Below are 21,084 nucleotides of genomic sequence, written 5' to 3' on the forward strand. Positions count from 1 at the left end.
GGAGAAGGATCTGCAGAGCGGGGAACCCAGTGTGAGGCTCAATCCCAAGACCCTGGGATCATGACCGGAGCAGAAGGCAGACGCTTAACCAACTAAGTCCCCCCAGGCGCCCCCTCTAAAAATGTTTAGAAACCAGTGCTTATATCCAGAAGTCCCAGGGGTAGCCGGTGCACAGGGTCCAAGAGCACCTGGCTCTGCGGGCCCCAGACAGACGGGTTCCAAGGCTGGCTGCTGACAAAACCCAAAGGCAGAGAATCAAGTGGTGGGGAACTAAAAAGAATTTATTTCAGGGAAGACCGTGGGCTAGCATCTCAAAGACTGTCTCCAAAGTGCTGAAAATAGTTCAGGTTTAATTAAATAAGGAAAATGTGGGGCAAAGGTGGGTGGGTACATGAGGTGGGCAAGTGAAGGTCAGGTCTAATCATTGCCTGGGGTCAGTCCCATGGGGTCCTGCTGGCCCAGGGCAGATCTCATGGCTTGTGGGGGGGTTCTGGTTGCCATCACAGGGTGCTGTGCCCACAGGGGTCTTCGCCTGGCCCAGGAGACTTGCTGGAAAGAACCCAATTAGAAAGTTTAAGGTCACAATGGAGACAGCCAAAGTCGTTTTTCATCACCTTATATCTTCACAGGAGTCTTTATTTACCTTTTATCTAATACTCCTTAAATCTGTTTCTTTTCAAGTTCCATGATTTAAAAAAAAAATCATTTAATCTTATAGTTTAAGGACTGAAAAGATATATAGAATTGAATTGTAGATATAGATGATAGATGTAAAACTGAAAAGCAGTTTGATGAAGTTATTTTATAAAGAGGCAACCAATTTTCCTTAATATATTCGGTTTTGTTTTCTAGCTTTGTTTAATCACTGACCTCTGACATCCTAACATATGGTTCCATAAGTTTTATTTATTTATTTTTTAATTATTTTTATTTTTTTTAATTTATGATAGGAACACAGTGAGAGAGAGAGAGGCAGAGACACAGGCAGAGGGAGAAGCAGACTCCATGCACCGGGAGCCTGACGTGGGATTCGATCCCGGATCTCCAGGATCGCGCCCCGGGCCAAAGGCAGGCGCCAAACCGCTGCGCCACCCAGGGATCCCGGTTCCATAAGTTTTATTTCAGCCAAGTTTATTTTATTTCAATTAAATTACTAGTAAATAAACTTTTTTTTATTATCCCAAGAATCAAAATAGAGTGGGTAACATAACTATTTCATTGTATTTTTTAAGGTTTTTTTTTTTTAAAGATTTTATTTATTTATTCATGAGAGACACACACACACACACACACACACACAGAGAGAGAGAGAGAGAGAGAGAGAGGCAGAGACACAGGCAGAGGACAAAGAAGGCTCCATGTAGGGAGCCCGACCTGGGACTCGATCCCAGGACCCTAGGATCACAACCTGAGCCACCCAGGCGTCCCTAGTGTGTAACAACTTTAAAGGAAATATGTAAAGGATTATCTACCAATGTAAATTATCAGCATTTGGAGTGTAATCCATGCCTAAATTGCTTTATGTCTTGCACTTATCTTGACTGGGATGGTTTAGCTGGGAAGTCAAGGACAATAAACTTGAAAAAAAAAAAGAAAAGGAAAGCTGAGACAAACAGCTTTAGGCAACGAAAGAAATCTCTGCTTAAAGCATCATTTAAATCCTTCCCAGTGTCAACCCGGTGGTGCGGTGTAGGGGTGAGAGCACTCGAAGTCGCAGGCTCTGGTTTTTGTGCTGTCTCTATTTGCTCCATGACTTGAGTGACTTGAAGCGATTTGTCTTATCTCTCAGACTTGTGACTTTGTCATCTATACAATAGAAAGTTGCTCTGGATGAGTGGTTCTCAAACTATCCTTCCTCCCCCCAGATTATGTTCTACAGCCACACCAAGGCGTTCTCTCATATAAATAAAAATAAAGGATAGAATTTTCTTAATTTTGAGTTTTTACCACCTGAGATGTCACTAACCCTTTGTTGCTATTGCTGTCAATTGTCTTAGCCAATGTGCTGAGTGATGGCAAATGAACAAGTGGTCAAAATAAAAAAAAAAAGGAAATATCTAGTCCTGCTTAATTTGATAATTTTGGGAAAAAAAATGCATAGTGAGGTTGGATGTGATTTTTATATAGCTCATATATAATGGACTTATTTGTGCTGGAATCATAACCCAGGTGAGGTGTTCTTAGATTATAGGATGAAAAGCAATGTAGGATAGTGGCCAAGCACGTGAGCTCAGCAGCCAGATTGCTCAGGCTCGTGTTGCAGCTCTGCTATTTACTTACTAGCTCTTGCTAGCTCCATTCCCTGGACAAGTCTTTTAACCTCTCTCTTTCTCCTCCCCTATACAGTGGAGGTAATAACATACCTACTTCATAGGTTATTATGAGGATTAAATGAATCAGTGTATGGTAAAGTACTTAGAACATGCCTACTGCTTAGTAAATACTTTAAAAATATTAGCTATCATTATTCTGTGATAATAGATTAATATTTAACGGTACCCAGCAAAGAACATTGATTTCCAGGGCTATCTTCCAAACATGTTTGAGAAGCCTGGGCCAGGAATTTCTCTTCTTATTCTGAAATTCTTTTATTCCATGTCATAGAATTGGATTCCCTATAATCTTCTTGCTCCCTTTTTAAAACTTAATCCCTTACTGAGCATGTTTTTTCACTATACATAGAGTGAAATCACTTTTTTTCATTTCTCAAGTGGAATCTAGTCTTAAATATGACTTCAGAAGGGTTTCCTATTTCTTGACAAAGATGTCTATATATCCTATACATTAGTTACAATTGTTATCTATTATTAAATACCTAATATACTTCATTCTTTGTCCTTCTGGATGAAGAATGTGGAGTTCAGAGAGAGTAAACCAATTGTTAAGAGCCCTAAGTGGTAGATCCAAGATTTTAAGCCAGGCCTTCTGACTCCAAAGCCTGCTGCACTATAAGTAGGACAAATCCCAATTCCTATTCCAGGAGCTGTAGTATTTATGGTCACTAATATGAGGGACGCCTGGGTAGCTCAGTGGTTGAGCGTCTGCCTTTGGCTCAGGTCGTGACCCTGGGATCCTGGGATAGAGTCCCACATCAGGCTCCGATGCGAGGAGCCTGCTTCTCCCTCTGCCTGTGTCTGCCTCTCTCTCTGTGTCTCTTGTGAATGAACGAATAGAATCTTAAAAAAACAAAAACAAACAAAAAAAACCAAAAAAAACTAATTTGAAACAAGCTCAGGCAGCAGCATACCTCTAAGTGCTCCTGTTCTACATGAATATTTTTGAAGGATGCTCTTTTTTTTACTTGGGTCAGCAGAAGTCACCATATAGCTATTCCTACTCTTTCAAAGAATGACAGTGGATCAAGCCATCAGGTGACAGGGCAAATAAGAAGTTGCTTGTGTATTAGGCCTGAGGGCCTCTGGGTTCAGTGGCACCCCACTGGCCCCAGAGGAACTCCCATCCTGGCCGCATCCGCCTTCATCTGCTACCTGGAGGATTCCCGCCGCCACAGCCCTGGGCTGGCTGCCCTGCCCAGCATCGCCACCGTGATGCAGGCGCCTGAGCTCAGGGAAATGCTGGGGCAAGGGAAACACTCTGGAAACATTCTGCCTCGGCCTCCCCTTCTGGGGTGACTGGCCCCCTTCTGTTCTCACTCCCCAGCCCACCCACAGCTCCCTCCCCAGCCTGGGACTCCACTTTTTTCACTCTCTTTCTCACACATTTTATGTTCATTTTGCAAATCTGTCGACCTCCCTCTAGCTTCTTTTCTAGGTGTGTCTAGTGTTGGCTTTTAGGGAAGGAGCCAGCAGTTTATGATAATTAGTCGGTTTGTAATGAGCTGGGAAAGTTAATTTATAAGTGCACGATATGGAATGTGGGACACCTCTTTCCGCATAAATAGGCAGAGAAGGTGCCAGGCCAGTACAGAAACCTCTGTTGAATTCTTCATGTTTCCAGGTCTTAATAATGTGCCAGTAGTCCTGTGGAATTTAATCACTATGCGTAACAGCATTTTATTTTATTTTTAAAGATTTTATTTATTTGAGAGAGAGAGAGAGAGAGTGCCTGAGCACAAGCAGTGGGGAGGGGTGGAGGGAGAGAGAGAACCAGGCTCCCCACTGAGCAGGGAGCTGGATTGGGGGCTCAAGGTCAGGACCCTGGGATCATAACCTGAGCTGAAGATAGACGCTTCAGCTACTGAGCCACCCAGGTGCCCTGCATAATAGCATTTTATTTTATTTTATGTCATTTTATTTTTTAAAGATTATTTATTTATCCATGAGAGACACACAGAGAGAGGCAGAGACACAGGCAGAGGGAGAAGCAGGCTCCCTGCGGGGAGCCCAGTGCAGCACTTGATCCCAGGACCTGGGACCATGATCTGAACCAGAGTTAGACACTCAACCATGAGCCACCCAGGTGCCCCATATAATAGCATTTTAAGTGAAATTTTATTTATAGCTCAACCTGTTATCTCGGCTACACATCTACCTGTGAAGGCAGATCTGCGCCTTGTCTTCCACCTCTGTGTACAGGTGATGAAGTGAGAGCTTCTCCACTTTAAATGCTGGGTGGCTTCAGAGTAGTGACTTCATCTAGCACTATAGGCCCAATGCTGGTGGGAACCAGGCCGGTGGATGATGAGGGGTAAGGCTCCAGGGGAGGTGGGGTGCTGTGGCGTCGGGATGGGCACTCTAGGAACTAGGAGGGAGGCAGGCATCTGGGGAGGCCGGGGGCTCTAGGACACTCCATTGACATATTTAGACCCAACCTTATAGCGAACTGGCTAGAAAAGCAGGGGTTCATCTTATCTTCTTCCTCCCCCTTACTCTCCAGCACTGTCACCCTTCTCATGCAGGTCTCACCTGGAGCGAGCTGGGAGGTGGGCTGTCCATCTCCCCACCCAGACAGTGAGCTCCACAGGAGCAGGGTTTTCACTCACCTTTTTATGTATCTGATGTTCACAAAGTGAGGGGAAAAATTGTTACCATTTCTCAATGTTCATCATTACGCCCTGTGATCCCAATTGTTACCATGTTTTATTGAATCTGAGACATTAGTGGTAAGATACATAATTGCTTTATGTATTGTTACAAAAGAGAAGGCCTTGCCAGTTAAACTCTGATACAAATGCTTTTGCCACTTAGAATTTTTATTATATACTTATTGAAAGAGCTCTTTTAGATTTATTTAGACATAGATTTTTATCACGTCACTCTTATGCACACATAAAAAGGAAAATGTAAGTGAAAGAAATTGATTAAGGTATTCCGATTTTATCTGACTCTTCAGAATCACTTTTGACTCCGAGTCATTGACGTATCTCTGTGCCACCAAGAGTGGTGGTGGTGCGGTGTTTCCTGGGGCGCCTGGGGCGCTCAGTCAGTTAGGTGTCTGTCTTCAATCCAGGTCATGATCCTGGGGTCCTGGGATCCAGGCCCATGTGAGGCTCCCTGCTCAGTAAGGAGCCTGCTTCTCCCTCTCCAGCTCCTCCTGCTTGTGGTCCCCCTTTCTCAAATAAATAAATCTTAAAAAAAAAAAAAATAGTGTTGGTGATGCAGTACTTTTTAAAAGAGGTCATCCGCTATCTCTGGGAATCTCCTCCAGGCAGCTAGAACCATCCTGGGAGTTTTGATCCTGGTGTTTTTTCCCTCGACCTGTGGCAGGCTTGTCTTTCCTCGTATCTCAGAAATGGTGGTGCGTAGTGCAGCTTCATCCCTCTCACTGTCTTCCATATCCAGGTCCTACAGGCCTTTGGCTGTTAAAGTTATTTTCCCAGTGATGGACATTTGCTTCCCTTGTAGTTTTAATGCCAAATCATAGTATAATCTCTGAAGATATTTAAAGTGGCAGTTAGGCTCAGGGCGTCCAGTGTGGACAACACACACGACTCAGTGAAGCGAGGACAGGGCCCATAAATGACCATGAGCAAGATCACAACAAGCAGCCAGCGGCATCCACATCCTGACCGACACGGTGGAGACAGTGACCGCAGGACACCACGGTTGTAAAATAGATCCCTAGTTCAGAAATGTTAAGATGTGGGAAAAAACAAAAAGCATCATAGACTTGACAAAATACAGATTGTTAATTCCTACAACATCCTTGCTGGGCAGATCATTTGGATTTTCAGACGAGGAGACTGGGGATCTGTGTGTGGCTTACTGACGTCATATTTACCAGGCGCATGGTGGATTGGGAAAGTAGAGCCCAGATTTGTTTGACTCTAAAGCTCATACTTTCAAGTCTACGGCATTATTCAAGAAAATAAAAATAGACGAGAAGCTTCAAGGAAGCAAGGATCTTTTTTGTTTTTGTTTTTGTTTTTGATAGACTGATGTTTTTTAAGGACCCAGAACAGTACCTGGCATGTACTAAGTACTTAATACCTGTTCAATAAAGCCCCTCAAGAGAAGACGGAAGTGCAGTCATGTCCTCCTTTTCTAGAAATGAAGTTTATAGCATTTTAGACAAGGGGGGAAAGCCGGGAAGATGCGTGACCATTTTCCAGACAAGGTGGAGTGTGCGGTTCATCATCTTTCAGGTGTTAGGAGAGGCAACCTTGTGAGGAGGGGAAGGACATCTGTCCCCAGCCGAGTCTGTCAGCACCAGCCTGTTGCACACACTAGGTTGTCCCTGGACTCTTCCTCTCCACCTTCTGCAAATTCACATCAACAGGACTCGATGCATTGTGCAGTTAGAAATAAATTAAAAAAGGGAACACAAATCTGATAAGCCTTACCCTAAAAGAAATTTATATATAGGGCATTTGTTGTTTGATCAGTTGCTAAGTTTTATTTATTTTAATTTTTAATTTTTAAAAAGATTTTATTTATTCATGAGACACAGACACACACACGCAGAGGCAGAGACACAGGCAGAGGGAGAAGCAGGCTCCCTGTGGGGAGCCCGATGTGGGACTTGATCCCGGGACCCCAGGATCACACCCTGGGCCGAAGGTGGTGCCAAACCGCTGAGCCACCTGAGCTGCCCAACTGCTAGGTTTAAAAAAAGATAAGAAATGTTTTGAAAACTCTGAAGCTCGTACAGTTCATCTGTAAATATAAAAGTTGACATATTTGAGCACTAGAATTTTCCCCATGTATCATAGAACCCTCACAGTAATCTAGGAGGTAATTTTTTAAAAAAAGATTTTATGTATTTATTCATGAGAGACACAGAGAGAGAGGGAGAGACACAGGCAGAGGGAGAAGCAGGCTCCCTGCGGGGAGCCCAAGGTGTGACTTGATCCCAGGACCCTGGGGTCATGCCTTGAGCCGAAGGCAGACGTTCAACCACTGAGCCACCCAGGTGCCCCTCTAGGAGGTAATGAATGTCTCCATTTTCCATATGATGATATTTAGGACTCAGAGAATAAACAAGTGATGTGGCCAAAGTTATATACTAGTGAGCTGATGAGCCAGTCTGGCAGCTAGGATGTTCAACTGAGATTCTGCAGATTTTCCTCTACACTCTGCAGCTTAGAGGGCTAAGCTTAAGGCAGGATTAGGCTTTAGAAACCACTTTACACCCCCCTTCCCCTTTTTAAAAAGATTTTATTTATTTGAGAGAGAGAGAGTGAGCGAGCGAGAGAGAGCATAGAGAGGACAGCAGGGGAGGGAGAGAATCCAAGCAGACCCTGCACTTAGCAGAGCTACATGCAGGGCTCAATCTCACAATCCTGAGATCACGACCTGAGCTGAAATCAAGAGTTGGGTACTTAACCAACTGCACCACCCAGGCACCCCTAAATAAATCACTTTATATCCTCCAGCATCAGTGTCCCCATTTTTAAATAAGAGTGTAAAGCAGTGGGCACCTGGGTGGCTCAGACAGTCAAGTTTCCATCTCTTGGTTTTGACTCAGGTTGTGATCTCAGAGTCTAACTCTTGGTTTTGGCTCAGGTGGTGTGAGATTAAGCTCAGCACGGAGTCTGCTTGGGATTCTCTCTCCCTTTTCCTCTGCCCCTCCCGCTCGTGTTTGCTCTCTCACTAGAAATAAAAATAAAAATAAAAATATTTTAAAAAATGACTTATTTAGTAGTGGAGTCATGTCTAGAACTTAGTTTTTTTTTTTTTTAAGATTTATTTATTTTAGAGAAAGAGAGCACAAGTGGGGGTAGGGATTGAGAGAGAAGGGGAGAGCAGATTCCCTGCTGAACTCAGCTTGATGTGGGGCTCCCTCTCATGACCCAGAGATCACGCCAGAGGTGATAACAAGAGTCAAGAGTCAGAGGCTTAACCTACTGTGCCACACACGCACCTGTTTTTTTTTTTTTTTTAAGATTTTAAGTTATTTCTACATCCATTGTGGGGCTTGAACCCACAGCCCTGAGATCAAGAGTCACATGCTCTACTGACTGAATCAGCCAGGCACCCCTTAGAATTGAGTTTTCCTGAGCAATTTATTAAATAATAAATAATTACAGAATGTCACTGTAATGGGTGTTTGAAGTAGTTTCATAGGTTGAGAAACTCAATAGGTTTTATCACTATATCGTAAAGAACAAGAACTACAAAGAGGATATTCTGTGGCACTGCTTTGGATTCCAGACACTTTCTGAATTAAAGAATCTTCACCATCTTGAGTTTCTTTATTTGCTAATGAAATTCTAAAATTATTGAGAACTGGGACCATGGGCAGTATCTCACATCCTTATTGCTCAATGTTACATGCAACCTTTCCTATGTGTAGATGAGCAGTTCTGTTGTTTTTGCTCGATATCTACTGAGTAGTTATTTCCGTTCTTCTTCTTTTTGTCCTTATCTTATATAGTTTATTGGTATTTTATGTTATGTGATGTCTACTTCCTTATTTGGGAAAGATTAGCAACAGGGTATTTCAGTCTGGGGTAAACATCCTGTTCCTTCCTGTTTCTGCTTACTTGCTCCTGTCCTTCCTTCAAATGCCCTCCTCTGAGGTCATCCCTGAGCACCCAGTTGGGATTAGGGGTCCTCTTTTCCCATGGCATGCTGTGATAGCTTTTTAAACACTGCATACAAATTATCGAGTATGCCACATGCCAGATCTAGAATTACTCTCAGGAACACACACATTCCTTGGCCTGTAGGAACTTACAGTTGAGATGGAGAGCCAGATAATTTGACAGAAAAATGCAGTGTGATTGAATACACTTTTTAAAAAGCTAATATGTGTTTGTTATATAGCAGGCACCTCACATGCATTATTTCATTATTTCATGTCATTCTCTCAATAGCCTTATGATCCCCATTTATAGAGAAGGAACAGGAACTTAGAGAACATCTGTGTTTTGTGTGAAGTCAGTTATATTTCATAATTGCTACCCAAATCCAGGTCCAGAGCCCAAGCTCTAAGCACTGTGCTCTCGTACTGACTGCTGCCTCTCTGCAGCTCAGAGCACTTTTCCCCGTGTGTCCCCTGGGCCCTCATGCACCAGGTTCAGGGAGGTGGGTGCCACTGCTGGAATTTGAGAATAGTAATGGCTTGCCAGCCAAACAGCCGCTAAAGATTCAACATCTTCCCTTAGAGACTTCAAAAGAATTCAAGATGCTAACAAATGTAAAGCAACACCCAAGTTATTCATCACAGTGTTGCTTGTAATAGTGAAAGATTAGAAGTAGCCTCAGTGTTTGTCAACAGGAGGTTGATTAAATAAATCAGGATATATTTATACAATGAAATGATGCAGTTGTGATAAAGTATGAGGAAATGATTATATAAATATGGAGTAATGTAGAAGGTATGGTGTTTTGTAGGATAAACAAAATGACTTAGAAGAGATGTTACTTTGTGTAGAATCAATAGTATGCTGCCCTCTGTGGTGGGAGAAGCTGTATTTATGTTTGTATATATGTGTGCAAGCATGCGTGCAAGTTCTACACCCAGCATGGACTCACGACCCAAGGATCAAGAGTCGCATCTCTACCAACTGAGCCAGCCACATGTCCCTGTATTTTTGGTTATATATTCATATATATATCCTATGGAAGGATAGACAGGAAATAATGTATATAGGTTGCTTCTGAAGGGTGGTTAAGGGATTCCAGTTAGGGAGATTGTCCACTGCATACCTTTTTGTGCCTTCCGATTTTGAAATTGAAATCATAAGTGCCTTCCTAGAAATGAAAACAAATACAGAAGGGGACTTAAGGCTGTACATGTTTCCTGAGTGTGTGGGATGAGCCTGCCTTGGTCCTTGCCCCATCCCCAGCACCTAGCATAGCATGCACTTGAGTATTTTATGCAATCATTGAATCAAGTTGAAAAAACAATCTCAAATTCCTGTGTAGGAAGGATACAACATCCCTTTTGTGGTATTCCTGCTAAAAATACATATCCCGAATCTAACCATGAAGGAACATCAGACAAATTCAAATTGAGGAATAGTCTGAAAGATAAATGGCCTGTGTATTTAAAAAATCTCAAGGTCATGGATGACTAAGAAAGACTAGGAGACTGTTCCAGATTGGAGAGGATGGGAGGACACGACAACTGGATGCACTGTGTAAAATGCCAGATTAGATCTAGGGCCAGAAAAAACAGTTGTTTCTTTCTCTATGAAGTACATTAATTAGACAAGTGCCAAAATACGAAAAATGGTCCGCAAATTAGGTAATTACACTGTTTCATTCTAACTTCCTGGTTTTGGTAGTACTACCATGAGAAAAAGTCCTGTTTTTAGGAAATAGGTTTTAAGAATTCAGTAAGAAAATAGCATGTGTCTGCAACTTACTCTCAAATAGCAAAAGAGGGAGAGAGAAAGACAAAGGTAGAATGTTAACATTTGGTAAATTTGAAGAAATACAAGTATTCTTTCTACCATTTTGCAGCTACTCTGTCAAACTATTTCAAAAGTTAAAAAACTGCTTCCTATATGGAAAATTCTGTGATTTTGTAATGTTGGGCGTTTTACATCCTCTTTTTTTTTAAAAAATTTATTCATGAGAAACAGGAGAGAGAGAGAGAGAGGCAGAGACACAGGCAGAGGGAGAAGCAGGCTCCCTGTGGGGAGCCTGATGCAGGACTCGATCCCAGGACCTCAGGATCACACCCTGAGCCAAAGGCAGACACTCAACCATCCAGGCCGTCCCTTTTACATCCTCTTGTATAATTTTGTGGTTTTCTTTATGTAGAGCTTTATATTTTTGGTGACATTTATTCCTAGATTTCTTAATATATTTATTCCTCCCAAAAAATAACAGCTCTGTTGATGTATAATTCACATATTATACAGCTCACCCTGAATATCTTTTTAAAAATGCTTAATAGTACTCTTATGTAAGGGAGGTATGCTTTTTTAAAAAAATCAACTTCGTTAGGGTATAATTTACACATAATTAATTAATTTTTAAAATATTTATTTTAGAGTGAGTGCATGTGTGTGCACGCACAAGTTGGGGGAGGGACAAAGAGTGAGGGTGAGAGAATCTCAAGCAGACTCCCCACTGAGCACATATTCCTGACCTGGGCTCCATCTTAGGACCCTGAGATCATGACCTAAGCTAAGATCCCAGGACCCTGAGATTGCGACCTGAGCTGAAATCAAAAGTGGGCTGCTCAACAGTCTGAGCCACCCAGGCACCCCTAATTTACACATATTTTAATTTAATGGGTTGATGACTTTTGATACATGTATTCCCTGTGTAACCACAACCTCATTCTGGATACAAGGTCTAGATACAAGGTCTACACTTCCATTTATCCAGAAAGTTCCTGCATACCTGTTTGTCTATGCATCACCCATTGGTAGATGTGGGCATTGTTTCCAAGCACCCTCTGATGGAGAGGAGAAAGGTAGGGTGTATGCAGGGTGAATATGTGTGTGTGGGTTGGGGGGGGTTGGTTTTGGGTGGGGGTAAGGAATGACAATTCTGAAGAAAAGCGGGAACAGGCTCCTCAGTGGCTCAGAAGAGGCTCCCAGGCAGTTGCAATGTGGCAGTTTCTGTATTGCAGAGTAAGGCCTGGACATGGGATATTCCAGTCTTTTCCTTTCCTTTTTTGTTTTTTTAAAAGATTTTATTTATTTATTTTAGAGAGGGGAAGGGGCAGAGGGAAAGAGGAGAGGGGAGAGAGAATTCCGAGCAGACTCCACACTGAGCACTGAGCCCAGCGTGGGGCTTGATGCCACAACCCTGAGATCACGACCTGAGCTGAAACCAAGAGTTGGTCACTTAACCGACTGCACCACCCAGGAGCCCCTCCAGTGTTTTCTTTCTTTCTTCTTTGAGTCTTATTCTGGTTCAGAAATTGGAGCATGTGCAGTCTAAAACATGCTTCTTTGCTTGTTTCCATTAATAATGGGGAGAATTCTTACTGGATCTGGGCCAGTGGTCTTCCTCACCTCTGGTGTAATGGTGTTGTGAGCTGTCTCACCTTTCCTGTTTATGCACGCCGCTTTAACGGGATGGTGAGAGGAGGTATGTCAGGTGCAGCTGCCCTATTAAGCAGAAAATATCACACGGCTCCTTTTTTTTTTTTTTTTTTTGAGTTTTTTTGGTTTAAACTGAAGCAAATTTTTTTTTTTTTTAAGATTTTATTCATTCATTTGACACACATACACAGAGAAAGCACAAGCAGGGGAAGCAGCAGGCAGAAGGTGAGGGAGAAACAGGCCCCCCGTGGAGCAGGGAGCCCAATGTGGGGCTGGATCCGGGGACCCTGGGATCATGACCTGAGCCAAAGGGAGACCTAACTGATTGAGCACCCAGGTGCCCCTCTCACACGACTCTTAACATGTCAGTATTTTATCATCAAAAGGGAAGATTGATTTCCTTAAAACACCCATTTTGGAAAAGAATAACATTTCAAGGTATAGATTTCGTGCATGTGGATGTTTAAGTAAGGCTTGTGATTTGCTCATTATCAATCCTGCATTGGCCAAATGGGAAACAGAGTCTACATTTGTATTCACCAGATTGTGGCCCAGAAAACTCAGTCTCCTCTGCCTATCATTTCCCCCTTGTTTTATTCTGCTGTTCATTTTGAGTAGGTGGTATGGGAAGTCCGTGTCTGAGTATGTGCAGGGGATAGCTGGCTGGGGCTGTGCCAGTCAGGCGTGGGTGCCAACCCATCACTCACCTGCATTCACCCTCCAGGACCGTCGTTCTCCTCATCAGCAAAACTCAGAGATCTACCTGCAGCATCTTTTTTCCTATTTTATTCCATGTTGTTGACCTTCAGTATTTATTCATTCATTTCTTTACTTTTTAAGTAAACTCTATCCCCAACATAGGGCTCAAACTCACAACCCTGAGATCAAGAGTCATGTACTCTACAGTCTGAGCTGGCCAGGCGCCCCAGACCTTCAGTATTTTCAGTGAGAGTGACACCCACCTGTTGAGTGTCTAGAACGTAAGCGAGCATGCAATACATTGTGTTATCGTTACAAACAATTTCTCCATTTCACCTTTTTTTGTCCAGCTGTGTTACCTTTTACAAAGCTTTTCTTCTTCTTCTTCTTCTTCTTCTTCTTCTTCTTCTTCTTCTTCTTCTTCTTCTTTCTTCTTTCTTCTTTCTTCTTTCTTCTTTCTTCTTTCTTCTTCTTTCTTCTTCTTTCTTCTTCTTTTCCTCCTTGTGGGGGAAATTTATTAAAATGTATTCATCCACCTAAAGACTTGGTTCCCTTTCTCTCTCGTTTCAGGCCCGGTGCAGAGGGGTCTTTCTGTGCTTAATGAACGCACGCGTGGGAGACAGATGACCGTCCTCCACGCTGTGCTGCTCTAGGTGCCCTGGACGTGGAGCTGTGCAGCAGGGGGAGGATGGACCCCAAGGACGAAAGCTCACACGTGTGGCCTCCGTCTGCAGACCATGAAGAGAGCGCGGCACAGGTGAAGAGTGGCCCTCCCAGCATGGTGTGGGTAGGAGTTTTACGGTTGGGTACAGTTTGCTGACAGTTAAAGAAATAGCTGCTTCTCTGCAGTAAGGAGGGAGCGGACTCACAGGACTCTCGCAGAAGGAGCCGGGAGTGTCTGAGCCCTTGCAGTGCTCCATCAGTCCAGGCCACTGCGCTTCAGGAGGGCTCAGCCGCCACCCATGGGCTCCTGTGCCATTTCCGCACCTTAGTGTCTTGATTTGTTTCCCTGCCCCGTTTTATTTTATGTTCTTGATGCTGAAAACCTCCAACTCCCGTGTGTTTCTTTCATGTTACCTAGTGTAGGGTTCTGATTCTTCGTGTGTCATGAAGCACAGAGTATGTCTATAGAGTGGCCTTTTCTTTTCCTCTCAAATTCAGAATGTAAAGGTCTAATTGAAAGTTGTCCCACTGAGTCAGTCGCTCTGGAGGCTGTCACTTCTCCAAATGCTGCTGTAATGGATGATCACTGCCTTTTGGGCTGCGATCATAACCAGCTGCATGTTCTTTTGACTCTTCTTAACAAAGGCAAATGTCTGCTTTTTTGGTGTGGAATTGAATTTTGGGAATAATCAGCAGTCCTATGGAGCCATGTGTGGCCAAAGTATAAAACTTAACTTTTCAGCATTGTAATAAACATGCAATTTTAATTTAGGTTTTCATTAACTTACATAATGTTAGTATCACTATCGAAGTCAGGAAGTTAACACTCAAACACTTAAGTATACACATTTTACTTAATTTAAGAAATACAGCAGATATTACAATGAATTAAATAAATTTTCTAGTATGATTTAAAGTCTGAATCTGAATACTTAAAAAAAATGTTCCAGTGATGCTTCCAGCAGAATAACTGAGGAATGCTATTCTGTTTCTCATAGAAAGCTTTTTGAAGACAACTCTCACATAGCTATGTATTTTGGTGTATTTTGTTTATTTTTTATTTTTTAAAGATTTTTTATTTATTTATTCATGAGAAACAGAGAGACAGAGAGGCAGAGACACAGGCGGAGGAAGAAGCAGGCTCCATGCAGGGAGCCTGACATGGGACTCGATCCTGGGTCTCCAGAATCAGGCCCTGGGCTGAAGGCAGCGCTAAACCGCTGAGCCACCCGGGCTGCCCTGTATTTTGTTTATAAGTGAAAATGTAGTCCATTTAAAAACAGAGTCACCATTTTGTAGGTAACCAGAGAGTAAACAGCACAGCTCATTGCTCTCCTTCCCAGTTATTTCTTTTCCTAGCCAGGAGCTCTGATTTAGCAAAATACTGAGTGATAGAGACCAGATTTTGATGTTAATGAACAAATCTAAAGTCCCAAAATTGTCTTGTCGCACTGAAAGCTGTGCCAATTGTTTTAAGTCTTATTCTTGCAGTAAACAAACTGTATCTTCATAGACAAATCAAATTTGTGTAGCAGTTGGACTAATCACTTGTATAGAAGTGGAAGTTTGTTTTACTTCTGTGATGGTTGGATTGCATTTGGTTCCCAGGTTTCTTCCTGGGGATTAAATTCACTCATGTCATCTTTGGAATCTACTACTCTCCGCTGGAGAACACTGAAATAAAAAAAAAAGTTAGGTCTGAAGCCAAGATGGTATAAGAGTAAAGATTCCAACCTAAGTTCAGTATCAGCACATAAATTATTTCTCTCCCAAATGTGTGCTTTGGCCATCTGCTTCCATACCTTCAATATCAGGCGTCAGGCTGCATGCCAAGCTCTGGCCTCAAGAATTCAAACCTCCAAAGCTGACTACTCAGAAAGCATTTTATAGAATTCAGTTTCGGGTTTAGTTCTTGGTAAGTAGAAAATTATTTACCTTGGTGACAACTGAAATAGTTTTCTGAAATCCGTTAAAAGTACTTGGTTAGGATTTTCTGCATCTTTAGCTTGCTGGCAAGGAAGAGTTTTGCAACATTCATTGGCTCAGCATATGGTCACTGACAGGCCTCCAGTCCAGCCTCTGAGTGTGAAAAAAACACGTAGGAAAGAAAGTGACCTTGTTTTAATGTGTCTGCTGGAAGGCACCATGAGTTATAAAGCGGAATATTTATGACATGTTGAGAGCAATCGGCTTTTGAGTTGACATTTGTTTTACATTACAGGATAATTTGTGTTTTGTATTTTGGTAATACTGTCAACCAGGAATCTTCAGTCACGTTTCCAGGATTAGCTAAGTGTTCCTCATGACTCCCCCAAAGAGATGCCTGCCTTAGACATTTGAGGCAAAGCGGAATTGGTATCGGTTGCCTAATACTTACTAAGTAGTAAATCAGTGACAAGTTCCTTGGATCCTGTCTCCCAAGTCACTAATAGCATAGATGAAAACATGTCAGTTCTCATTCTCCTTTCATTGGGGGATATTTTAGAAACTCAATCATGTACTGTGCTTAATCAACCCTATGTCTTTGTGAGATTGGTTTTGTGCTACAAGGACACTTGCTACACACTTGCTGCTTTTTGCCCCAGGTACACTTTGTTCCCGACGCTGGAACTGTGGCTCAGATTGTCTACACCGATGACCAGGTTCGTCCGCCCCAGCAGGTGGTGTACACAGCAGATGGTGCCTCCTACACGTCAGTGGATGGTCCTGAGCATACACTGGTGTACATCCATCCTGTGGAAGCCGCACAGGCACGTGAAGGATTGTTGCTTACAGTTTGTTTGTTAATTGGTCAACTCCCCAAGGACTTACGTTTACTCTCTGCAAGCTACTGCACTAGGTGCTGGTGATGCGAGCTATGATGCAGAAAAGATGTGTGCTCTTCAGGAGCTTATCACCAACCTGGCAGAGGCAGACATGCTTTATTTATTTAAATTAAATGCAAAAAGGTGTCAGAGCACTAGCCTCCTAGGACTTCTTGTCCCAGTGATCCTTGACTAGATTATCAACTTGTTACTTTTCTTATGTATCAAGAACCATCTCAAAAATGGCATGTAGTTCTGTATAGATTCATCACAGGTGGGTCAGTGAAAACATACAAATTATTTCAGCTAAATGTATAAGCAGAAAGTCCTACTACTCACTTATGAACTGCTACTAATTGATCATTTACTGATTTGTAGGACTCTAATAGAAGCAAAGGTAAGAACAGTGCAATTAGAACCACTTTATTTTATTTTTCTCTCCCTGACTTGGAGTGTTAGTTGCCAAATGCATGACACATATATATATAAATATTAGTTTGTATGTTAGCCCTTTAGAATGTACAGAGCACTTTTAAAAATATTAAAAAAAATAAATTCCATACTTTTATAGTAGAATCTTGGTAATAAAAATTTGCCCTCATGCAATATTTATTTAATTAAGAGGCTCAAATCACTCCCAAAAAGTGGGGCCTACCTTACTAATAACTTTCAAATCTCTATAAAGATGAAATCACCAAGTTGTCCGATGCTACTCTTAGTATGTCTCTGCTTCATTTGAATTCCCTAAATATATTAAAATAAGGTAAAAAAAAATAAAATAAGGTCAGATGGTTTATGTAAAGAATGTCCTATAGGCAGTTTTAGTTTATGACTGTTACTAAATGTCTGACTTATGATAATTTTTAAGATTTACTTATTTTATTTGAGTCATCTCTATACCCAATGTGTGGGGCTCAGACTCACAGCCCCAAGAGCAAGAGTTACATGCTCTTCTGACACTTGTGATAATTTTTTATTTATTATTATTATTTTAAATATTTTATTTATTTATTCATGAGAGACACAGAGAGAGAGGCAGAAACACAGGTACAGGGAGAAGCAGGCTCCCTGCAGGGAGCCTGATATGCGACTTGATCCCAGGACCCCAGGATCATGCCCTGAGCCAAAGGCAGATGCTCAACCCCTGAGCCACCCAGGTGTCCCACTTGTGATAATTTTTAAATAGCAAGTCAAAGAAATCATACAACTGGCTGAAATTCTCTTACGTGTACCTCTGGAATCAAAACTTAAACATAGTTCTTATTCCCCTAGCTTTGCTAAAGGCCTGGGCAAATGAGAAGAAAGAATATTTTTCTGGCTTAGTGATATTCTGTGGTGCCCTGGCTAAAATAGTTTTGAAGATTTTCCTTCTCTAGTTAGTTTTGTTGTATCATGGCCCAAATTATTATGTGTTTATAATGAGAACTTTTAACAATTATGATTTTACTGACTATCCAGGAATGAATCTATGGAACATTAAAATCAGTTTATTTCCCTTCTACTTCTTTTTTGATAATAAGCATGCATTCATATTTGAAAGATATCCTTGTGCATGTAGTAGTCTTCTGTCTGTCTGATGTCTCCATCCATTTTCACCTAATTGCGAGTCTACTGTAATACAGTGTTACGTGTTAACGTATGCACCCTGTTCATGCCATGTCTCGTACCCTTTTGTGACATACATTTTAATTAGCTGTAACATTTCAACCTCAAGAGAGATTTTGCTTAAGAGTAAAATTGTCAAGTATGTTAGCCAGTTGAGATGGTTAACTTACACAATCTCTTTGGAACCATCTAAATGAAAGGCTTTGATTAAAAGTAAGAATACTATCTTTATCTTCTTTATTAATGAAGGATTATTACTAGCTATGTGGGAATTAAGTCTGTCAAGAATTGGTGCTTAGCAGTAGGATAATTTTTCATGTATAGGCAAGCCATCTAAAGATGTATTGATAGGTTGTTTTTGTTGTTGTTTTTTTTTGTTTTTTGTTTTTTTTTTTGTCTAGACTCTGTTTACAGACCCAGGGCAGGTAGCTTATGTCCAACAGGATGCTACAGCTCAGCAGGTAATGAGTTGCTTTTTTGCTTTTTTATTGTTTTCCTTTCCCTGGAATACACCCCAACCCCCTCACCACCCCAGCCCTCTGGACTCTGCATTCTCTGGCTGTCTGCTTCTTATGTATTAAGAATGGTCTCTATTTCCTTTAATGAAAACAAAGCAAAACATCACACCAACACATTATAATCAGTACATATTGAAATAGTCTGGTAATACAAAAAATGGTTTGTCAGGGAAATTAAAAAAAAAACAAGTATATTAATGGGATATTGGTTCAAATGCTAATGAATAATTCTGAGTTTTAAGTGTCTCTTTTTGGAAATTTGGGAAGATTTGGGTACTTTGTCTATTTTTAAATATTGAGAAAAAAACTTATGCTTAAATTACATATAAATTTGATAGTGGTCTTCCTTATTCTAGCTTCTGAAAAACTAAGATTTTTCTTGGTTTTCTTTTATTTTTTAAAATTATTTAAAAGATTTTATTCATTTAGAGAGGGTGCGAACAGGGGGAGGGGCAGAGGAAGAGGAAGAGAGAGAAAATCTCTAGTGGGCTTTGCGCTGAGCTCAGAGCCTGGCGTAAGTCTTGATCCCATGACCCTGAGATCCTGACCTGAGCCGAAATCAAGAGTTGGAGGCTTAACCGACTGAGCCACCCAGGCGCTCCCACTTCTTGGTTTTCTTTTAAAACGTTTCTTTTATCTATATTTCTAATATATCCTATTTGACTTGAGGTGTTTCTTCCTTATTTCCCTACAGATTAGGAAAATGATGAAGGTGTAGAAGCAGGGCACCTGGGTGGCTCAGTCAGTTAAGAGTCTCTCTTCAGGGCAGCCCCAGTGGCTTGGTGGTTTAGCGCTGCCTTCAGCCCAGGGCATGATTCTGGAGACCCGGGATCGAGTCCCACGTCGGGCTCCTTGCATGGCGCCTGCTTCTCCCTCTGCTTGTGTCTCTGCCTCTCTCTCTCTCTGTATCTCTCATGAATAAATAAATAAAATATTAAAAAAAAAAAGAGTCTCTCTTCAGCTCAGGTCATGGTCTCAGGGTTGTGGGATGGAGCCCCACATCACCGGGCTCCCTGCTGGGTGGGGAACTTGCTTCTCCCACTACCTCTGCCCCCTCTGCCCTTGCTCATGCTCTTTCACTTTGCTTTCTTTCTCTCAAATAAATAAATAAAATCATTTTTTTAAATCAATAAAATCTTAAAAAAAAAGTTAAAAAAAAAGAAGGCGTCGAAGCTAGATACCCTTGGTCTTACTCTAAAGGGAATATGGCTGTCATTTAGCTGTACCACTGTCATGGGTGATTATTAAGTAAATTCCCTTTAGTAAGAACTTCATGCATTTAAATTTTTTTAGTAGACGATTCAGATACTTCCATTTAAAAATGTGAAAAGCGAACAATAGTTTTATTAATATTGTTTATGAAATGGAGAGAGAATTCTGAGGAGTCATTGTCATTAGAAATTTTGGTTGAATTTAATCCTGCTTGATAGTAATCTGCAATCTTGCGGCGTCTCTGAACTTGAATGAGAATCTGTCTTAATGTATGTAGGCTGCTGTGATGGAATTCAATACACTGGCTTATGAACAACAGAAATTTATTGTGTTTATTCTGTTCTGGAGGCTGGGAAGTCACAGGCTGGCAGATTCTGGTGAGGGCTTACTTTCTGTTACTTTCTGATTCATAGTCAGTAGTCTTCTTGCTCAGGGCTCGCATGACCGAAGTGGCGGGTGAGGTCTGTGGAGCCCTCCCCCTTTTAATTATAATTTTTTTCCTATTTTTAAGTAGGCTCCATGCCAACCTGGGGCTTAAACTCATGACCCCACGATCAAGAGTCCTGAGCCAGCCAGGAGTCTGGGTTTTTATAAGGATGCTAATCCCATTCATGAGGGCTCCACCTTCAATACCTAATCACCACTCAGAGGCCCCACCTCCTAATACCATCACACTGAGGATCTGTTTTCTTTATTTTAATTTTATTATTTTTTAAATTCCCTGTGTAGTTAACATATGGTGTTATATTAATTTCAGCTGTGGTCATTAGCTTTCAACATATACATTTTGGGGAGAGACAGTCTATAGCAGTGTTATTTTACTTTAATCATTTTGTAATAATTAGGCATATGCTTGAAAAAACAAATCCTGTCCATTTCTGTGAATATTTATTGATTCCATCAAGCAAGCAATGTATAGGTTTAATTCGTTTTGACAATTTGGCAAGAAAAAATAAAAGGAAATACCTTTGTCTTGCATAGATGATTAGTTCACTCATTTTTGGAGTAATACTTTTTTTTCATAAAAAATTGAAGCAATATAAAAAAAAGTAGTACATAAAAAATACCCCCAACAAATTCTGCCCAGAAACATCCTCATGAGCTTTATAGTTGGTAACTATTATGCTAGACATGCAAACAAAGACAAACAAGCATGGGGTGTGCGGTGGGGGGTTGGGAAATGGAATGTGCTCTAAATGCTGTTATTAATCTAAATGCTTTAAACTGAAAT

General features: G+C 41.4%; 1 protein-coding gene across 1 annotated transcript in view; it reads left to right on the forward strand.

Annotated features, from left to right (window-relative positions):
• The window catches only part of PRDM10 (PR/SET domain 10), a 100,856-nt gene that overhangs the window by 19,906 nt on the left and 59,866 nt on the right, over positions 1-21,084 (forward strand). Inside the window, exons 2-4 of the mRNA XM_041772973.1 lie at positions 13,622-13,808; positions 16,300-16,464; positions 18,525-18,584. Coding sequence (XP_041628907.1) covers positions 13,740-13,808; positions 16,300-16,464; positions 18,525-18,584 — 294 coding nt within the window. The 5' untranslated portion in view covers positions 13,622-13,739. The remainder of the gene's footprint in view (positions 1-13,621; positions 13,809-16,299; positions 16,465-18,524; positions 18,585-21,084) is intronic.

Source organism: Vulpes lagopus, chromosome 10, assembly GCF_018345385.1.
Source record: "Vulpes lagopus strain Blue_001 chromosome 10, ASM1834538v1, whole genome shotgun sequence".
Taxonomy (NCBI): domain Eukaryota; kingdom Metazoa; phylum Chordata; class Mammalia; order Carnivora; family Canidae; genus Vulpes; species Vulpes lagopus.